Here is a 22,296-nt window from a genome sequence, read left to right on the forward strand (position 1 = left end):
ATGAAATTAAAAGAAAAGCTTTCAAAAAATTAATGCGAAGTTCTTTTTTCATATATGAGTCGTGGATTATAGGTATAACTGAAGAATGAGACGGAAATTATAAAAAACATACAAAGGTTTAAATGACTGGAAGATACTATCAGAAAAAACCTCAAGAGATGAATGTTCCCATGAATGAAGAGGAAATCCATCACAGAACAATATAGATACATCATAATACACACACACACACACACACACACACACACACACACACACACACACACACACACACACACACACACACACACACACACACACACACAACACACACACATAATCCCTAAACCTAGTGACTACCCAGATAACGGTGTTGACAAGGACTGTGTCACCTCATGACCCCTTTTGCTCTCAACGTGAATTCCGGATGGCGCGACTAAAAGTCATCAACATGTTTTACGATTAATCTTATGTAAATCACACGTGACGGGACCAGCCAAATTATCAGAAATGTGTGTGTGTGTGAATCTAAACCTTCAACATGTGAGTAAAGGAACCTTCCCCATGGACATTGATTAATCTTCCACATGGGAATAATTAAAACTTCGACATGGGAGTAATTAAGAAAAATAGAAAACAGAAGGCCTATTGGCCTAGAACGAGATTAACTGTTAGATTATGTCGAAATAGTAAAAATATTTTCGTTGTGGAAAGTTGAGATTTGGAAAGTACACTAAGAAGGTTCTTTCCCCATCCTGTACTTCCTCTGGCTTAAAATGTTAAAGAATGAAAGCAAGACTATGAGGTGCTGAAGCAAAAACCACCATGATTTTCTACAGGAAAGGGAATTGAAAATACTGCTTATACTGTCTATATCAAATTAAACAATTCTCTTTCCCTGTAATGAGTCCAGAATTTGTCTGGAGCCTAGTAGGTTCAGAATCATCTCTTTCCGTCATTTTACTTATGTATGATATGAAACAAATTAAAAAGTATAAAATGAAGAACAATTTCTTTCATATACAAGGGTGACATTTCCTAGTTTCCAACCTGTCACTTTATAATACCTTCTGTTCAAGAATTATTTCAATGAGAAATATCATTTGAGCTTAGAGAACCACTCTACACATCCTAAACTTTAGTTGCATTGTCTCCTAATAGCATTTCCTGCCAGTTACGCCTGCCTCCATCTTCCCCATGTGAAGCGCCCTGGCAGCATCACTTCAACCACACTATCCTACAGCTTCATCCGATTATCTTTCTGAGAATTGTCTATTCTACCTAACCTCAAATGCAAACTATAGAATGTATCACAAAAACTTCAACGAAATTATTGATCTTTATCCTACAAGTGAAATTTCTGTCTTATAATCATGGTCGTAGTCGGGGCAGCTCAGTCAAGAGGCTGGTGATGAGTTAATATCTCGGAGAGAGACTAATGACACGTCCGCTCACACATGAAGTAAACCAAGGAAGCAGATGATGAGGGACGTGTGTCATGAAATGATGGAGACTATCCGTGTGTGCAGACTATTCATGAATGCAACTAAATACCCAAGATAATATCACTACCAATACTCATGTACCTATGATTATAAATCATATACATTTCTAGCCACATCGTTCATATGATATCAATGGAAGAGTCACAAAGCAAGGAAAAGGCTTTTCATAAACAGACAGACGTAGAACATCTCAATACAATAACTCAAGCATCCCATGTCTGATGTCAATACTCAGTGCCCTATCAGACATACGATATTATATATCTCCTATTCTAGTCTTCTTATGACAGCGTTTTATTCTGTTTTTAAGTATTTCATTGACATCGAACACCAATTCAAGCTGCTTCCAAAACTTGTCAATGTCGGGTATTTTTCTGACTCCTTGGTGACTCTGTTGATTGTGGCACGCACCGAGCAAGACTCAACCGATCATTACTGCCCACTGTTGGAGTATCATCTCCAAGGCCTTCAGATGTCACCAGGCACCACAGCGCGTGATGGTGACAAGCACTCTATGTATATATATATATATATATATATATATATATATATATATATATATATATATATATATATATATATATATATATATATATATATATATATATATATATATATATATATTTCCCTGGGGATAGGGGAGAAAGAATACTTCCCACGTATTCCCTGCGTGTCGTAGAAGGCGACTAAAAGGGAAGGGAGCGGGGGGCTGGAAATCCTCCCCTCTCGTTTTTTTTTTTTCTTTTTTTTAATTTTCCAAAAGAAGGAACAGAGAAGAGGGCCAGGTGAGGATATTCCCTCAAAGGCCCAGTCCTCTGTTCTTAACGCTACCTCGCTATCGCGGGAAATAGCGAATAGTATGAAAAAAAAAAAAAAAAAAAATATATATATATATATATATATATATATATATATATATATATATATATATATATATATATATATAGAACGCTGCAGGTACGGGCCATCAACACCGATCTTCGGACATGGACGGAGGTGTCTACATCAACACACTGATTGAATTATCAGGTTTTTATCATATGATAGCCTATGTAACCCCACCGCCGGAGATGTGTTGTGTAGAGAATGTGAGGAGGTCATCTGTGGCCGGGTCACTGAACTCAAGAGAGAGGGAGGCCTCTAATAGGATGAACCTAGATACTGTTATCATTGATGACGCCAAATGGTCCTAAGGCCGAGAAGATCATCTGGGGTATATAAGGAGGAGCGGCGGCTGTTTCGGCACCATCATCATGAAGGTCTTGGTGTTGTTCGCATTGGTGGCTGCGGCCGCCGCCTGGCCAAGTTTCGACGGCTTCCAGGCCGACGAACCTGCCCCTGAGGCACCTGCTGCTCCTCCAGCGCCTGAAGCCCCTGCGGAGCCTGCAGCCCCTGAGCAGCCTGCAAAACCAGCAATAATTGTAGGTAAGTAAACAATATTGATGCAGTCCATAGCATGATGGTTAAAGTTAGCTCGGTCCAACAGAGACTCAAATTCTTTTGCATAAACAAGACATTTAACGTACTTTAGACTCATATTCTCCATCACGTTTACTTCTAATCTTTGAGGCAGACGGTCTGAGACGCATTTTGTTATTTCCATACCTATAACTATCACTTCATTGTCAGTTCCTTAAAGCTGTAAGAATTTCCAGTCATGAAACCGTGGTATATTATCTATCATGGAGGCCTTTAAGATTCTCTTTCTGATCAGTTAGACGTTCGGATGTCGAAAACTTTCCGGAGCATCATAAAAATATACCTATGTTCTTTTAAAATCTGATTTCCATTTTAATGATGATATTTTCTTCTCTGTATCAGATGTTCCTGCAGCACAAAGGCAGCGAGACTTGAACCATCTGCTCCACAAGTTGTTCGACCCTCTTCATGATGAAAGGTTGAGGACCCTCGCTGAAACCTTTGACCCTGAGGCTGACCTTACCCTTTATGCTGATGGCGGAGTGGCCATTCAAAAGCTCATGGCAGAACTCAAGGCTGACAGGCTTGAGAAGAAGGGAAGAATCGTCACCGCTCTTACCACTCACGATCGTGAACAAGCAATCATTCTCTTTGAGGTTCTCATGAACTGTATCAACTGGGAGACAGCCATCAGCAACGCCGCTTACTTCCGTGAACGGGCAAACGAGGGACAGTTCCTTTACGCTGTGGTCGCAGCCGTCAAGCACTCCCCACTCGGAGAGCACCTTGTGCTGCCACCTGTTTATGAGATTGCCCCACACTTTTACGCAGACACCAGAGTAATCATAGAGGCGTATAAAGCCAGAATGGCTGCTACACCAGCCATGATCAAAATGGGCTTCACAGGTACCAAGAGGAACCCTGAGCAGAAAGTTGCTTACTTCACTGAGGACATTGGTCTTAGTACCCATTACCTCAACTGGCATATGGAATATCCCTTCTGGTGGAGAGACACCTATGGTCCTCACTTAGCCCGCAAGGGTGAGATTTTCTTCTGGATACATCACCAGCTTAATAACCGCTTCGACGCAGAGCGCATCTGCAACCACCTGGGCATTTCCGAGCCACTTGCCGTCGACAAGCCTCTCAAAGAGGGCTTCGCTCCCCAGATCGCATACAAGAATGGTGTCCCATTCCCATCCCGCCCCGACGACTTCGTCCTTGTAGATGTGGATGGTCTTCCTACGATTCATGAGTTGGAGCTCAAAGAGAAGCGCATCCTCGACGCCATTGACCATGGATATCTCACTGCCAAGGATGGATCAGCCATAAACATCAGGAATGAACGCGGCATTGCATTGTTAGGTGATGTGATCGAGTCCTCTCTGTACAGCCCCAACCCTGAATTCTACGGCTCTCTCAACAACATGGCTCACAAGGTGATTGCCCGTCAGGCTGACCCCCACGGAAAGTTCGGCATTCCTCCCAGTGTCATGGAACACTACATGGGTGCTGTTCGCGACCCCAGCTTCTATAAGTTACACAAGCGCATCGACAACGTTTTCAGGAAACACAAGGACAGTCTTCCACCTTATACTAGGGAAGAACTCATCTTACCTGGTGTGGCTATTAACAATGTAGCCATCGATGGTGCATTGGAGACATACCTTGAGGATTATCCAGTCAGCCTTCTCAACACATTCGACGACAGAGCTGAGGTTGACGCTGCAGAAATCGACACTTATGTCCCACGTCTGAGACACAAGGAATTCTCCTACAATATTGATATAATCAACAACAATGAAGCAGAGGTTATGGCCACAATCCGCATCATGGCCTGGCCACTCCGTGACAGCAACGGCGTCGAGCTCTCTTTCGAAGAAGGACGTTGGCACGCCATTGAACTTGACAAGTTCTGGAGATCTCGTGAGTATAAGACATACTTTTATCATATGTTAATGCTCTTTAGATTTTCTATTTGTTGCATTTGTTCCTTTTTCGACAAACAAACATGACTGATGTTGTAAATTTTTGAGACACTGTTCATAGATTATACATTAATCATCTCTATGTTTCATATTATGATTCTACTTTTATATATCCACAGTGGTCCCTGGGGAGAACCACGTCATCCGTAAGAGCACTGAAGCCTCAGTGACAGTGCCTGACGTTCCCAGCGCTAAGACCCTGTTCACTATGACTGAGGAGGCCATCGCCGCTGGCACTGAGCTGCATCTTGAACAGTTCGAGAGCGCCACTGGTCTGCCCAACAGGTTGCTCATACCCAAGGGCAACGCAGCTGGTGTGGAGTTCATGCTGGTTGTGGCTGCAACCGACGGTGCTGCTGACGCAGCCATTGAAGGCCTTCCCACAATGACCAAGTACCACCACTTGGGCGTCAAGGGTGTCCTCCCTGACAGGAAGCCCCTCGGCTATCCACTGGACCGTCGCGTCCCTGATGAACGCGTCTTCCGCGAGATCCCCAACTTCAGGGAAACCATCGTCAAGGTCTACAACTATGGTGAACATATCCACCTGAACTAATACACACATACAACAATTTTAACCACAAAATAATCTCAAAAGTGCCCCCTCGACTGACCTAATGAATGACTATATCTTCCATTAGAAGATGATCTTTCAAGCAATAAACATCAATGTCTTACCTTACACTTTCATTTTATTTCCTACAGTGTCTTTAGTGTTTCTGAGTTCATGAAGCATGTTTGGGACATGCAATGGTCAATATGAGGTTGAAGATCTTCCAGGAGTCACCAGTCTATACGAAATGGACTTGGCTTACCCATAATTTATGAATAACATGTCAAAGATCTTTTATGATATTCTCTTATTTCTGATATTTTTCGCTGGAAGTCTAGCAGATTTAATATTCATAATTTTCGTCAGAAGTGTTAGTATCAGTCTCCTTCAAGAAGCTGTATTTCCAAAACATATTATATATAGTTTGCGCTACAGAAATTAATGTTTTTAGATATATCTATATATATATTTTCACCCAGTTACTGTCCTTTCCTGAGAATCAAGAAAGTGGGTTTTCTCATACCATGTAATGTGGAAAACTAAATGATTGAGGAAGAATACGGTTTCAGGGAAAGAAGGTCGTGTGCAAGTAGTTTCTTAGATTCTTCAAGAGAGAGTGAATTCTTATATACAAAAGCGATGAATGGATAGATTGTCTGCGGATATAGAACATCCAGAGACCATGACATGAAATTAAAAGAAAAGCTTTCAAAAAATTAATGCAAAGTTCTTTTTTCATGTATGAGTCGTGGATTATAGGTATAACTGAGGAATGAGACGGAAATTATAAAAACATACAAAGGTTTAAAAGACTGGAAGATACTATAAGAAAAAAGCTCAAGAGATGAATGTTCCTATGAATGAAGAGGAAATCCATCACAGAACAATAAGAATAGATCACCATACACACACACACACACACACACACACACACACACACACACACACACACACACACACACACACACACACACACACACACACATAATCCCTAAACCTAGTTACTACCCAGATAACGGTGTTGACAAGGACTGTGTCACCTCATGACCCCCTTTTGCTCTCAACGTGAATTCCGGATGGCGCGACTAAAAGTCATCAACATGTTTTACGATTAATCTTATGTAAATCACACGTGACGGGACCAGCCAAATTATCAGAAATGTGTATGTGTGTGAATCTAAACCTTCAACATGTGAGTAAAGGAACCTTCCCCATGGACATTGATTAATCTTCCACATGGGAATAATTAAAACTTCGACATGGGAGTAATTAAGAAAAATAGAAAACAGAAGGCCTATTGGCCTAGAACGAGATTAACTGTTAGATTATGTCGAAATAGTAAAAATATTTTCGTTGTGGAAAGATGAGATTTGGAAAGTACACTAAGAAGGTTCTTTCCCCATCCTGTACTTCCTCTGGCTTAAAATGTTAAAGAATGAAAGCAAGACTATGAGGTGCTGAAGCAAAAACCACCATGATTTTCTACAGGAAAGGGAATTGAAAATACTGCTTATACTGTCTATATCAAATTAAACAATTCTCTTTCCCTGTAATGAGTCCAGAATTTGTCTGGAGCCTAGTAGGTTCAGAATCATCTCTTTCCGTCATTTTACTTATGTATGATATGAAACAAATTGAACAGTATAAAATGAAGCACAATTTCTTTCATATACAAGGGTGACATTTCCTAGTTTCCAACCTGTCACTTTATAATACCTTCTGTTCAAGAATTATTTCAATGAGAAATATCATTTGAGCTTAGAGAACCACTCTACACATCCTAAACTTTAGTTGCATTTTCTCCTAATAGCATTTCCTGCCAGTTACGCCTGCCTCCCTCTTCCCCATGTGAAGCGCCCTGGCAGCATCACTTCAACCACACTATCCTACAGCTTCATCCGATTATCTCTCTGAGAATTGTCTATTCTACCTAACCTCAAATGCAAACTCTAGAATATATCACAAAAACTTCAACGAAATTATTAATCTTTATCCTACAAGAGAAATTTTGGTCGTATAATCATGGTCGTAGTCGGGGCAGCTCAGTCAAGAGGCTGGTGATGAGTTAATATCTCGGAGAGAGACTAATGACACGTCCGCTCACACATGAAGTAAACCAAGGAAGCAGATGATGAGGGACGTGTGTCATGAAATGATGGAGACTATCCGTGTGTGCAGACTATTCATGAATGCAACTAAATACCCAAGATAATATCACTACCAATACTCATGTACCTATAATTAGAAATCATATACATTTCTTGCCACATCGCTCATATGATATCAATGGAAGAGTCACAAAGCAAGGAAAAAGCTTTTCATAAACAGACAGACGTAGAACATCTCAATACAATAACTCAAGCATCCCATGTCTGATGTCAATACTCAGTGCCCTATCAGACATACGATATTATATATCTCCTATTCTAGTCTTCTTATGACAGCGTTTTATTGTTTTTAAGTATTTCATTGACATCGAACACCAATTCAAGCTGCTTCCAAAACTTGTCAGTGTCGGGTATTTTTCTGACTCCTTGGTGACTCTGTTGATTGTGGCACGCACCGAGCAAGACTCAACCGATCATTACTGCCCACTGTTGGAGTATCATCTCCAAGGCCTTCAGATGTCACCAGGCACCACAGCGCGTGATGGTGACAAGCACTCTATGTATATATATATATATATATATATATATATATATATATATATATATATATATATATATATATATATATATATATATATATATATATATATATATATATATATATATATATATATATATATATATATTCCCTGGGGATAGGGGAGAAAGAATACTTCCCACGTATTCCCTGCGTGTCGTAGAAGGCGACTAAAAAGGAAGGGAGCGGGGGGCTGGAAATCCTCCCCTCTCTTTTTTTTTTTTTTTTTTTTTAATTTTCCAAAAGAAGGCACAGAGAAGAGGGCCAGGTGAGGATATTCCCTCAAAGGCCCAGTCCTCTGTTCTTAACGCTACCTCGCCATCGCGGGAAATAGCGAATAGTATGAAAAAAAAAAAAAAAAAAAAATATATATATATATATATATATATATATATATATATATATATATATATATATATATAGATCGCTGCAGGTACGGGCCATCAACACCGATCTTCGGACATGGACGGAGGTGTCTACATCAACACACTGATTCAATTATCAGGTTTTTATCATATGATAGCCTATGTAACCCCACCGCCGGAGATGTGTTGTGTACAGAATGTGAGGAGGTCATCTGTGGCCGGGTCACTGAACTCAAGAGACACGGAGGCCTCTAATAGGATGAACCTAGATACTGTTATCATTGATGACGCCAAATGGTCCTAAGGCCGAGAAGATCATCTGGGGTATATAAGGAGGAGCGGCGGCTGTTTCGGCACCATCAGCATGAAGGTCTTGGTGTTGTTCGCATTGGTGGCTGCGGCCGCCGCCTGGCCAAGTTTCGACGGCTTCCAGGCCGACGAACCTGCCCCTGAGGCACCTGCTGCTCCTCCAGCGCCTGAAGCCCCTGCGGAGCCTGCAGCCCCTGAGCAGCCTGCAAAACCAGCAATAATTGTAGGTAAGTAAACAGTATTGATGCAGTCCATAGCATGATGGTTAAAGTTAGCACGGTCCAACAGAGACTCAAATTCTTTTGCATAAACAAGACATTTAACGTACTTTAGACTCATATTCTCCATCACGTTTACTTCTAATCTTTGAGGCAGACGGTCTGAGACGCATTTTGTTATTTCCATACCTATAACTATCACTTCATTGTCAGTTCCTTAAAGCTGTAAGAATTTCCAGTCATGAAACCGTGGTATATTATCTATCATGGAGGCCTTTAAGATTCTCTTTCTGATCAGTTAGACGTTCGGATGTCGAAAACTTTCCGGAGCATCATAAAAATATACCTATGTTCTTTTAAAATCTGATTTCCATTTTAATGATGATATTTTCTTCCGTGTATCAGATGTTCCTGCAGCACAAAGGCAGCGAGACTTGAACCATCTGCTCCACAAGTTGTTCGACCCTCTTCATGATGAAAGGTTGAGGACCCTCGCTGAAACCTTTGACCCTGAGGCTGACCTTACCCTTTATGCTGATGGCGGAGTGGCCATTCAAAAGCTCATGGCAGAACTCAAGGCTGACAGACTTGAGAAGAAGGGAAGAATCGTCACCGCTCTTACCACTCACGATCGTGAACAAGCAATCATTCTCTTTGAGGTTCTCATGAACTGTATCAACTGGGAGACAGCCATCAGCAACGCCGCTTACTTCCGTGAACGGGCAAACGAGGGACAGTTCCTTTACGCTGTGGTCGCAGCCGTCAAGCACTCCCCACTCGGAGAGCACCTTGTGCTGCCACCTGTTTATGAGATTGCCCCACACTTTTACGCAGACACCAGAGTAATCATAGAGGCGTATAAAGCCAGAATGGCTGCTACACCAGCCTTGATCAAAATGGGCTTCACAGGTACCAAGAGGAACCCTGAGCAGAAAGTTGCTTACTTCACTGAGGACATTGGTCTTAGTACCCACTACCTCAACTGGCATATGGAATATCCCTTCTGGTGGAGAGACACCTATGGTCCTCACTTAGCCCGCAAGGGTGAGATTTTCTTCTGGATACATCACCAGCTTAATAACCGCTTCGACGCAGAGCGCATCTGCAACCACCTGGGCATTTCCGAGCCACTTGCCGTCGACAAGCCTCTCAAAGAGGGCTTCGCTCCCCAGATCGCATACAAGAATGGTGTCCCATTCCCAACCCGCCCCGACGACTTCGTCCTTGTAGATGTGGATGGTCTTCCTACGATTCATGAGTTGGAGCTCAAAGAGAAGCGCATCCTCGACGCCATTGACCATGGATATCTCACTGCCAAGGATGGATCAGCCATAAACATCAGGAATGAACGCGGCATTGCATTGTTAGGTGATGTGATCGAGTCCTCTCTGTACAGCCCCAACCCTGAATTCTACGGCTCTCTCAACAACATGGCTCACAAGGTGATTGCCCGTCAGGCTGACCCCCACGGAAAGTTCGGCATTCCTCCCAGTGTCATGGAACACTACATGGGTGCTGTTCGCGACCCCAGCTTCTATAAGTTACACAAGCGCATCGACAACGTTTTCAGGAAACACAAGGACAGTCTTCCACCTTATACTAGGGAAGAACTCATCTTACCTGGTGTGGCCATTAACAATGTAGCCATCGATGGTGCATTGGAGACATACCTTGAAGATTATCCAGTCAGCCTTCTCAACACATTCGACGACAGAGCTGAGGTTGACGCTGTAGAAATCGACACTTATGTCCCACGTCTGAGACACAAGGAATTCTCCTACAATATTGATATAATCAACAACAATGAAGCAGAGGTTATGGCCACAATCCGCATCATGGCCTGGCCACTCCGTGACAGCAACGGCGTCGAGCTCTCTTTCGAAGAAGGACGTTGGCACGCCATTGAACTTGACAAGTTCTGGAGATCTCGTGAGTATAAGACATACTTTTATCATATGTTAATGCTCTTTAGATTTTCTATTTGTTGCATTTGTTCCTTTTTCGACAAACAAACATGACTGATGCTATTCATTGTAAATTTTTGAGACACTGTTCATAGATTATACATTAATCATCTCTATGTTTCATATTATGATTCTACTTTTATATATCCACAGTGGTCCCTGGGGAGAACCACGTCATCCGTAAGAGCACTGAAGCCTCAGTGACAGTGCCTGACGTTCCCAGCGCTAAGACCCTGTTCACTATGACTGAGGAGGCCATCGCCGCTGGCACTGAGCTGCATCTTGAACAGTTCGAGAGCGCCACTGGTCTGCCCAACAGGTTGCTCATACCCAAGGGCAACGCAGCTGGTGTGGAGTTCATGCTGGTTGTGGCTGCAACCGACGGTGCTGCCGACGCAGCCATTGAAGGCCTTCCCACAATGACCAAGTTCCACCACTTGGGCGTCAAGGGTGTCCTCCCTGACAGGAAGCCCCTCGGCTATCCACTGGACCGTCGCGTCCCTGATGAACGCGTCTTCCGCGAGATCCCCAACTTCAGGGAAACCATCGTCAAGGTCTACAACTATGGCGAACATATCCACTTGAACTAATACACACATACAACAATTTTACCCACAACATAATCTCAAAAGTGCCCCCTCGACTGACCTAATGAATGACTATATCTTCTATTAAAAGATGATCTTTCAAGCAATAAACATCAATGTCTTACCTTACACTTTCATTTTGTTTCCTACAGTGTCTTTAGTGTTTCTGAGTTTATGGAGCATGTTTGGGTCATGCAATGGTCAACAAGAGGTTGAAGATCTTCCAGGAGTCACCAGTCTATACGAAGTGGACTTGGCTTAGACATAATTTATGAATAACATGTCAAAGATCTTTTATGATATTCTCTTATTTCTGATATTTTCGGCTGAAAGTCTAGCAGATTTAATATTCATAATTTTCGTCAGAAGTGTTAAGATCAGTCTCCTTCAAGAAGCTGTATTTCCAAAGCATATTATATATAGTTTGCGCTACAGAAATTAATGTTTTTAGATATTCTATATATATATTTTCACCCAGTTACTGTCCTTTCCTGAGAATCAAGAAAGTGGGTTTTCTCATACCATGTAATGTGGAAAACTAAATAATTAAGGAAGAATACGGTTTCAGGGAAAGAAGGTCGTGTGCAAGTAATTTCTTAGATTTTTCAAGAGAGAGTGAATTCTTATATACAAAAGTGATGAATGGATAGATTGTCTGCGGATATAGATCAACCAGAGACCATAACATGAAATTAAAGGAAAAGCTTTCAAAAAATTAATTCAAAGTTCTTTTTTCATGTATGAGTCATGGATTATAGGTATAACTGAAGAATGAGACGGAAAATATAAAAAATACAAAGGTTTAAAAGACTGGAAGATACTATAAGAAAAAACTCAAGAGATGAATGTTCCCATGAATGAAGAGGAAATCCATCACAGAACAATAAGAATAGATCACCATACACACACACACACACACACACACACACACACACACACACACAACACACACACACATAATCCCTAAACCTAGTTACTACCCAGATAACGGTGTTGACAAGGACTGTGTCACCTCATGACCCCCTTTTGCTCTCAACGTGAATTCCGGATGGCGCGACTAAAAGTCATCAACATGTTTTACGATTAATCTTATGTAAATCACACGTGACGGGACCAGCCAAATTATCAGAAATGTGTGTGTGTGTGAATCTAAACCTTCAACATGTGAGTAAAGGAACCTTCCCCATGGACATTGATTAATCTTCCACATGGGAATAATTAAAACTTCGACATGGGAGTAATTAAGAAAAATAGAAAACAGAAGGCCTATTGGCCTAGAACGAGATTAACTGTTAGATTATGTCGAAATAGTAAAAATATTTTCGTTGTGGAAAGTTGATATTTGGAAAGTACACTGAGAAGGTTCTTTCCCCATCCTGTACTTCCTCTGGCTTAAAATGTTAAAGAATGAAAGCAAGACTATGAGGTGCTGAAGCAAAAACCACCATGATTTTCTACAGGAAAGGGAATTGAAAATACTGCTTATACTGTCTATATCAAATTAAACAATTCTCTTTCCCTGTAATGAGTCAAGAATTTGTCTGGAGCCTAGTAGGTTCAGAATCATCTCTTTCCGTCATTTTACTTATGTATGATATGAAACAAATTAAAAAGTATAAAATGAAGAACAATTTCTTTCATATACAAGGGTGACATTTCCTAGTTTCCAACCTGTCACTTTATAATACCTTCTGTTCAAGAATTATTTCAATGAGAAATATCATTTGAGCTTAGAGAACCACTCTACACATCCTAAACTTTAGTTGCATTGTCTCCTAATAGCATTTCCTGCCAGTTACGCCTGCCTCCATCTTCCCCATGTGAAGCGCCCTGGCAGCATCACTTCAACCACACTATCCTACAGCTTCATCCGATTATCTCTCTGAGAATTGTCTATTCTACCTAACCTCAAATGCAAACTATAGAATGTATCACAAAAACTTCAACGAAGTTATTGATCTTTATCCTACAAGTGAAATTTCTGTCTTATAATCATGGTCGTAGTCGGGGCAGCTCAGTCAAGAGGCTGGTGATGAGTTAATATCTCGGAGAGAGACTAATGACACGTCCGCTCACACATGAAGTAAACCAATGAAGCAGATGATGAGGGACGTGTGTCATGAAATGATGGAGACTATCCGTGTGTGCAGACTGTTCATGAATGCAACTAAATACCCAAGATAATATCACTACCAATACTCATGTACCTATAACTATAAATCATATACATTTCTTGCCACATCGCTCATATGATATCAATGGAAGAGTCACAAAGCAAGGAAAAAGCTTTTCATAAACAGATAGACGTAGAACATCTCAATACAATAACTCAAGCATCCCATGTCTGATGTCAATACTCAGTGCCCTATCAGACATACGATATTATATATCTCCTATTCTAGTCTTCTTATGACAGCGTTTTATTCTGTTTTTAAGTATTTCATTGACATCGAACACCAATTCAAGCTGCTTCCAAAAGTTGTCAATGTCGGGTATTTTTCTGACTCCTTGATGCCTCTGTTGATTGTGGCACGCACCGAGCAAGACTCAACCGATCATTACTGCCCACTGTTGGAGTATCATCTCCAAGGCCTTCAGATGTCACCAGGCACCACAGCGCGTGATGGTGACAAGCACTCTATGTATATATATATATATATATATATATATATATATATATATATATATATATATATATATATATATATATATATATATATTTTTTTTTTTTTTTTTTTTTTTTTTTTATACTTTGTCGCTGTCTCCCGCGTTTGCGAGGTAGCGCAAGGAAACAGACGAAAGAAATGGCCCAACCCCCCCATACACATGTACATACACACGTCCACACACGCAAATATACATACCTATACAGCTTTCCATGGTTTACCCCAGACGCTTCACATGCCTTGATTCAATCCACTGACAGCACGTCAACCCCTGTATACCACATCGCTCCAATTCACTCTATTCCTTGCCCTCCTTTCACCCTCCTGCATGTTCAGGCCCCGATCACACAAAATCCTTTTCACTCCATCTTTCCACCTCCAATTTGGTCTCCCTCTTCTCCTCGTTCCCTCCACCTCCGACACATATATCCTCTTGGTCAATCTTTCCTCACTCATTCTCTCCATGTGCCCAAACCATTTCAAAACACCCTCTTCTGCTCTCTCAACCACGCTCTTTTTATTTCCACACATCTCTCTTACCCTTACGTTACTTACTCGATCAAACCACCTCACACCACACATTGTCCTCAAACATCTCATTTCCAGCACATCCATCCTCCTGCGCACAACTCTATCCACAGCCCACGCCTCGCAACCATACAACATTGTTGGAACTACTATTCCTTCAAACATACCCATTTTTGCTTTCCGGGATAATGTTCTCGACTTCCACACATTTTTCAAGGCTCCCAAAATTTTCGCCCCCTCCCCCACCCTATGATCCACTTCCGCTTCCATGGTTCCATCCGCTGACAGATCCACTCCCAGATATCTAAAACACTTCACTTCCTCCAGCCTCTCACCATTCAAACTCACCTCCCAATTGACTTGACCCTCAACCCTACTGTACCTAATAACCTTGCTCTTATTGACATTTACTCTTAACTTTCTTCTTCCACACACTTTACCAAACTCCGTCACCAGCTTCTGCAGTTTCTCACATGAATCCGCCACCAGCGCTGTATCATCAGCGAACAACAACTGACTCACTTCCCAAGCTCTCTCATCCCCAACAGACTTCATACTTGCCCCTCTTTCCAAAACTCTTGCATTTACCTCCCTAACAACCCCATCCATAAACAAATTAAACAACCATGGAGACATCACACACCCCTGCCGCAAACCTACATTCACTGAGAACCAATCACTTTCCTCTCTTCCTACACGTACACATGCCTTACATCCTCGATAAAAACTTTTCACTGCTTCTAACAACTTGCCTCCCACATATATATATATATATATATTTTTTTTTTTTTTTTTATACTTTGTCGCTGTCTCCCGCGTTTGCGAGGTAGCGCAAGGAAACAGACGAAAGAAATGCCCCCCCCCCCCCATACACATGTACATACACACGTCCACACACACAAACATACATACCTACACAGCTTTCCATGGTTTACCCCAGACGCTTCACATGCCTTGATTCAATCCACTGACAGCACGTCAACCCCTGTATACCACATCGCTCCAATTCACTCTATTCCTTGCCCTCCTTTCACCCTCCTGCATGTTCAGGCCCCGATCACACAAAATCTTTTTCACTCCATCTTTCCACCTCCAATTTGGTCTCCCTCTTCTCCTCGTTCCCTCCACCTCCGACACATATATCTTCTTGGTCAATCTTTCCTCACTCATTCTCTCCATGTGCCCAAACCATTTCAAAACACCCTCTTCTGCTCTCTCAACCACGCTCTTTTTATTTCCACACATCTCTCTTACCCTTACGTTACTTACTCGATCAAACCACCTCACACCACACATTTTCCTCAAACATCTCATTTCCAGCACGTCCATCCTCCTGCGCACAACTCTATCCATAGCCCACGCCTCGCAACCATACAACATTGTTGGAACCACTATTCCTTCAAACATACCCATTTTTGCTTTCCGAGATAATGTTCTTGACTTCCACACATTTTTCAAGGCTCCCAAAATTTTCGCCCCCTCCCCCACCCTATGATCCACTTCCGCTTCCATGGTTCCATCCGCTGACAGATCCACTCCCAGATATCTAAAACACTTCACTTCCTCCACTTCTATATATATATATATATATATATATATATATATATATATAGATATATATATATATATAGATCGCTGCAGGTACGGGCCATCAACACCGATCTTCGGACATGGACGGAGGTGTCTACATCAACACACTGATTCAATTATCAGGTTTTTATCATATCATAGCCTATGTAACCCCACCGCCGGAGATGTGTTGTGTAGAGAATGTGAGGAGGTCATCTGTGGCCGGGTCACTGAACTCAAGAGACACGGAGGCCTCTAATAGGATGAACCTAGATACTGTTATCATTGATGACGCCAAATGGTCCTAAGGCCGAGAAGATCATCTGGGGTATATAAGGAGGAGCGGCGGCTGTTTCGGCACCATCAGCATGAAGGTCTTGGTGTTGTTCGCATTGGTGGCTGCGGCCGCCGCCTGGCCAAGTTTCGACGGCTTCCAGGCCGACGAACCTGCCCCTGAGGCACCTGCTGCTCCTCCAGCGCCTGAAGCCCCTGCGGAGCCTGCAGCCCCTGAGCAGCCTGCAAAACCAGCAATAATTGTAGGTAAGTAAACATTATTGATGCAGTCCATAGCATGATGGTTAAAGTTAGCACGGTCCAACAGAGACTCAAATTCTTTTGCATAAACAAAACATTTACCGTACTTTAGACTCATATTCTCCATCACGTTTACTTCTAATCTTTGAGGCAGACGGTCTGAGACGCATTTTGTTATTTCCATACCTATAACTATCACTTCATTGTCAGTTCCTTAAAGCTGTAAGAATTTCCAGTCATGAAACCGTGGTATATTATCTATCATGGAGGCCTTTAAGATTCTCTTTCTGATCAGTTAGACGTTCGGATGTCGAAAACTTTCCGGAACATCATAAAAATATACCTATGTTCTTTTAAAATCTGATTTCCATTTTAATGATGATATTTTCTTCCGTGTATCAGATGTTCCTGCAGCACAAAGGCAGCGAGACTTGAACCATCTGCTCCACAAGTTGTTCGACCCTCTTCATGATGAAAGGTTGAGGACCCTCGCTGAAACCTTTGACCCTGAGGCTGACCTTACCCTTTATGCTGATGGCGGAGTGGCCATTCAAAAGCTCATGGCAGAACTCAAGGCTGACAGACTTGAGAAGAAGGGAAGAATCGTCACCGCTCTTACCACTCACGATCGTGAACAAGCAATCATTCTCTTTGAGGTTCTCATGAACTGTATCAACTGGGAGACAGCCATCAGCAACGCCGCTTACTTCCGTGAACGGGCAAACGAGGGACAGTTCCTTTACGCTGTGGTCGCAGCCGTCAAGCACTCCCCACTCGGAGAGCACCTTGTGCTGCCACCTGTTTATGAGATTGCCCCACACTTTTACGCAGACACCAGAGTAATCATAGAGGCGTATAAAGCCAGAATGGCTGCTACACCAGCCTTGATCAAAATGGGCTTCACAGGTACCAAGAGGAACCCTGAGCAGAAAGTTGCTTACTTCACTGAGGACATTGGTCTTAGTACCCACTACCTCAACTGGCATATGGAGTATCCCTTCTGGTGGAGAGACACCTATGGTCCTCACTTAGCCCGCAAGGGTGAGATTTTCTTCTGGATACATCACCAGCTTAATAACCGCTTTGACGCAGAGCGCATCTGCAACCACCTGGGCATTTCCGAGCCACTTGCCGTCGACAAGCCTCTCAAAGAGGGCTTCGCTCCCCAGATCGCATACAAGAATGGTGTCCCATTCCCATCCCGCCCCGACGACTTCGTCCTTGTAGATGTGGATGGTCTTCCTACGATTCATGAGTTGGAGCTCAAAGAGAAGCGCATCCTCGACGCCATTGACCATGGATATCTCACTGCCAAGGATGGATCAGCCATAAACATCAGGAATGAACGCGGCATTGCATTGTTAGGTGATGTGATCGAGTCCTCTCTGTACAGCCCCAACCCTGAATTCTACGGCTCTCTCAACAACATGGCTCACAAGGTGATTGCCCGTCAGGCTGACCCCCACGGAAAGTTCGGCATTCCTCCCAGTGTCATGGAACACTACATGGGTGCTGTTCGCGACCCCAGCTTCTATAAGTTACACAAGCGCATCGACAACGTTTTCAGGAAACACAAGGACAGTCTTCCACCTTATACTAGGGAAGAACTCATCTTACCTGGTGTGGCCATTAACAATGTAGCCATCGATGGTGCATTGGAGACATACCTTGAAGATTATCCAGTCAGCCTTCTCAACACATTCGACGACAGAGCTGAGGTTGACGCTGCAGAAATCGACACTTATGTCCCACGTCTGAGACACAAGGAATTCTCCTACAATCTTGATATAATCAACAACAATGAAGCAGAGGTTATGGCCACAATCCGCATCATGGCCTGGCCACTCCGTGACAGCAACGGCGTCGAGCTCTCTTTCGAAGAAGGACGTTGGCACGCCATTGAACTTGACAAGTTCTGGAGATCTCGTGAGTATAAGACATACTTTTATCATATGTTAATGCTCTTTAGATTTTCTATTTGTTGCATTTGTTCCTTTTTCGACAAACAAACATGACTGATGCTATTCATTGTAAATTTTTGAGACACTGTTCATAGATTATACATTTATCATCTCTATGTTTCATATTATGATTCTACTTTTATATATCCACAGTGGTCCCTGGGGAGAACCACGTCATCCGTAAGAGCACTGAAGCCTCAGTGACGGTGCCTGACGTTCCCAGCGCTAAGACCCTGTTCACTATGACTGAGGAGGCCATCGCCGCTGGCACTGAGCTGCATCTTGAACAGTTCGAGAGCGCCACTGGTCTGCCCAACAGGTTGCTCATACCCAAGGGCAACGCAGCTGGTGTAGAGTTCATGCTGGTTGTGGCTGCAACCGACGGTGCTGCCGACGCAGCCATTGAAGGCCTTCCCACAATGACCAAGTTCCACCACTTGGGCGTCAAGGGTGTCCTCCCTGACAGGAAGCCCCTCGGCTATCCACTGGACCGTCGCGTCCCTGATGAACGCGTCTTCCGCGAGATCCCCAACTTCAGGGAAACCATCGTCAAGGTCTACAACTATGGTGAACATATCCACCTGAACTAATAGACACATACAACTATTCTACGTACTCTGTTATGTTTAAGGTGACCCTTGGATGACTTGATTTCTAAGTATATCTTCCGTTTAGGATTCTAATTTAGTCAGTAACATCTAGTTTCTACCTAGCGCCTTTATAATGCTTGTTGCGGAGCCTTTAAGGGTTTTTTGGAGTTAGTTTATGGAGAACGCGTGAGACATGCACCATTTAACATGACGTATTTGACGTCTTTTCCATTCTCTCTAAACCATGTGAAGTGGTCATAGCCAAGCTATGATCTATGAATAAGACTTAAAAGATTTTCATGAAACTCTTTTTAGTTTTAATGGCTACTGAAGATGTACATTGGTTTTAACTTAGGTCATAGGTCATCATTAGTGTTTGTATTACCCTACTTAAGGCTGTTGTATCATCAAAATGTTTTATCCATACATGACAACCAATAATATTGCTAACAAACTTATACAAATGTCCTTTCAATCAATTTCTTCCTTCTGGAGACTTCGAAAATAAATGGAAATATTCAGCAGCGATCACGGAACCATTCCAATTACATTTCGGGCAAAATGATTTTCCTTAATCTTTTTAAGATTCCATATTACGAAATAAAATGAGCCCAGAAGAATGGAAAATCTTAAAGTTCTTCAGTAGTACTTTTATATATAAAACCCTTTTACATGGGACTGAAGAAAACACTGCAATCAGAAGCAGGGAAATGATGGACTCCTTAGGAGTGAGAAACTCCTCAACCAGACTACTATACTGTGCTATACTATGCTATACTGTACTATACTATATCATACTATTCTACTATACTATGCTATACTATACTATACTATACTATACTATACTATACTATACTATACTATACTATACTATACTATACTTTACTATATATTGTATAATAACCCTTAACTATAGCACAACAACCAAAATGTTAAAGGCGGTTGAAGGATTGAGTTAAAAGTCATGTGTATGATGGCTAGGTCAAAGAGGTTGTAACGATAGGAGTTAGTGTGGCAGATAACTTTACCTGTAAGTCATAATCTCAAAACGAAAAGCAGTTATTGTACCATCTACCGAGGTGTTCCATACAACACATGAGTCACCGTTAGTGACAGTGAGATATGAGTGGATGAAAAAGAATAAAATATATTATTTGGAAAACATGACAAAACATATGAGCCAATTTCAAATTGTCAAAAAGTGAAACTTTTTCGTTATGTGGTTGGTTAAGTTTCAGATTAAACTTTCTTTTAATCAGGAGCATAACTGATGCCAAATCCAAACCAGGGGTATGATTCTTCTTGCCACTCAGTCATGTAGTTGCTGGATAAAACAACGGTATAAAACTAATGAGTATTTAATTTCGTATTTCATACTGTGACCAGGATTATGTTCAAGGTTCAAGTGTGAGTTCTTATTTCGGACGATAGACAGAGCGGCGAACCCTATGACTCTACCAGGCTACGTTTGCAACACAGAAAAGGAAGAAGGACCTTTAGGTTCCACGACGAAAACTCCTTATCACTATAGATGAAAAGCTTTCCAGACGATATACGTAATGTTGACTATTTACAGCTGACGAAAAATACTTAAACTATGGGCAAGATTCTTAATAAAACTGAGAATCTTTTCTTCCCTTTTTTTGTGAGACATGGGTAATGATGTGGTTCAGATCTCTCTCTCTCTCTCTCTCTCTCTCTCTCTCTCTCTCTCTCTCTCTCTCTCTCTCTCTCTCTCTCTCTCTCTCTCTCTCTCTCTCTCTCTCTCTCTCTCTCCTTTGACGATAACCCGCCATGACGTCACACATACGATTTAGTTCCCATTCTTTAAATTTACTAGACATGAGATGAAGAGGGACATTACTAGGACACCGCTGGACGAGTGTGGGTTTGATCTACTTTCTTTTCTTTATCTTATTTTCATATTTCTTCTCGTAGGTCTTGATGAATGCTCAGCTGGTGATGTAGTATGGGAATATTTCACTGTAAGACATCGATCTTTGAACGTCTGTCTTGCTGTAGTAACGGAACACACACACACACACACACACACACACTGTTATTAACAGTGACAGGACACTAACCAATGACTCCAGTCTGTAATGGTGAGTAGCTATACAATATATTACCATCACAAGCCTGGTTCAGAATGGCCGGCTCACGTATAGGTTCATTTCTAGTTTAACGCCTTACATTTCCAACCAGGTGGAAACAGAAGGAGAACGCACCACTTTACGAACCACTATAAAGGAAACAATCGAGTGATGTTAGAATGAATAAGATATTATTATATGAAATGCTCCTTGGCTTAGGTTTACAGTAGTTGCCCCCACAATGTTGTGAATCGATGATATTAAGAGAATGGCGAGAAGGTTCATCACACCACATCTCCCAGATATACGATCAAAAAAAAAATGTTCCTAAAGTATTTCCTCGAGGAGGGAAGTCTTGAAGTGTGATCCAAATGCAACAGGACATAATGAAAACGTATTTGATAACTCTGTCAACATATATTCCTTCATACTGATTAGCACCGAACAATGCCTGCTGGTGCTTGATGAAAATGACGCAACCACAAGCAATACAGAAGCAAGAATACGAGTATCCACCTCACACTGATGATGAGATAAACCACTTCAGCCCCTCCAGGTGTTTTAGTTTTCTTATGATAACCTCAGTACAATGGTTGAACGCCTGATTACATGGAATATACGAGTAATGTCTTCGTATTCGAATTAATCTTTGCCAAATTTGAGACACAGTAAATCTGTAGCACAGACGCTATTCCATTTCGCCTGGACTACACTGGTTTCACTCATAATAAGCAGTTACAGGTAAAGGATATTCAGTATTGATATTATCTTTACACCATTATA

The 22,296-nt window shown here is 42.0% G+C and overlaps 3 protein-coding genes across 3 annotated transcripts; all 3 read left to right on the forward strand.

Annotated features, from left to right (window-relative positions):
* Positions 1-2,701: 2,701 nt before the first annotated feature.
* Positions 2,702-5,568, forward strand: LOC139756850 (pseudohemocyanin-2-like). Its single transcript, XM_071676677.1, has 3 exons — positions 2,702-2,909; positions 3,306-4,829; positions 5,011-5,568. Exons 1-3 carry the CDS (start codon positions 2,738-2,740, stop codon positions 5,445-5,447), a joined length of 2,133 nt encoding a protein of 710 aa, XP_071532778.1. The 5' UTR covers positions 2,702-2,737; the 3' UTR covers positions 5,448-5,568.
* A 3,272-nt stretch (positions 5,569-8,840) lies between these two features.
* On the forward strand, positions 8,841-11,696 carry LOC139756851 (pseudohemocyanin-2-like). Its single transcript, XM_071676678.1, has 3 exons — positions 8,841-9,030; positions 9,427-10,950; positions 11,139-11,696. The coding sequence occupies exons 1-3, from the start codon at positions 8,859-8,861 to the stop codon at positions 11,573-11,575; spliced, it is 2,133 nt and encodes a 710-aa protein (XP_071532779.1). The 5' UTR covers positions 8,841-8,858; the 3' UTR covers positions 11,576-11,696.
* Positions 11,697-16,677: 4,981 nt separating this feature from the next.
* LOC139756852 (pseudohemocyanin-2-like) lies at positions 16,678-19,884 on the forward strand. The gene is made up of 3 exons (XM_071676679.1): positions 16,678-16,875; positions 17,272-18,795; positions 18,984-19,884. The coding sequence occupies exons 1-3, from the start codon at positions 16,704-16,706 to the stop codon at positions 19,418-19,420; spliced, it is 2,133 nt and encodes a 710-aa protein (XP_071532780.1). The 5' UTR covers positions 16,678-16,703; the 3' UTR covers positions 19,421-19,884.
* Positions 19,885-22,296: the final 2,412 nt, after the last annotated feature.

Source organism: Panulirus ornatus, chromosome 23, assembly GCF_036320965.1.
Source record: "Panulirus ornatus isolate Po-2019 chromosome 23, ASM3632096v1, whole genome shotgun sequence".
NCBI lineage: Eukaryota > Metazoa > Arthropoda > Malacostraca > Decapoda > Palinuridae > Panulirus > Panulirus ornatus.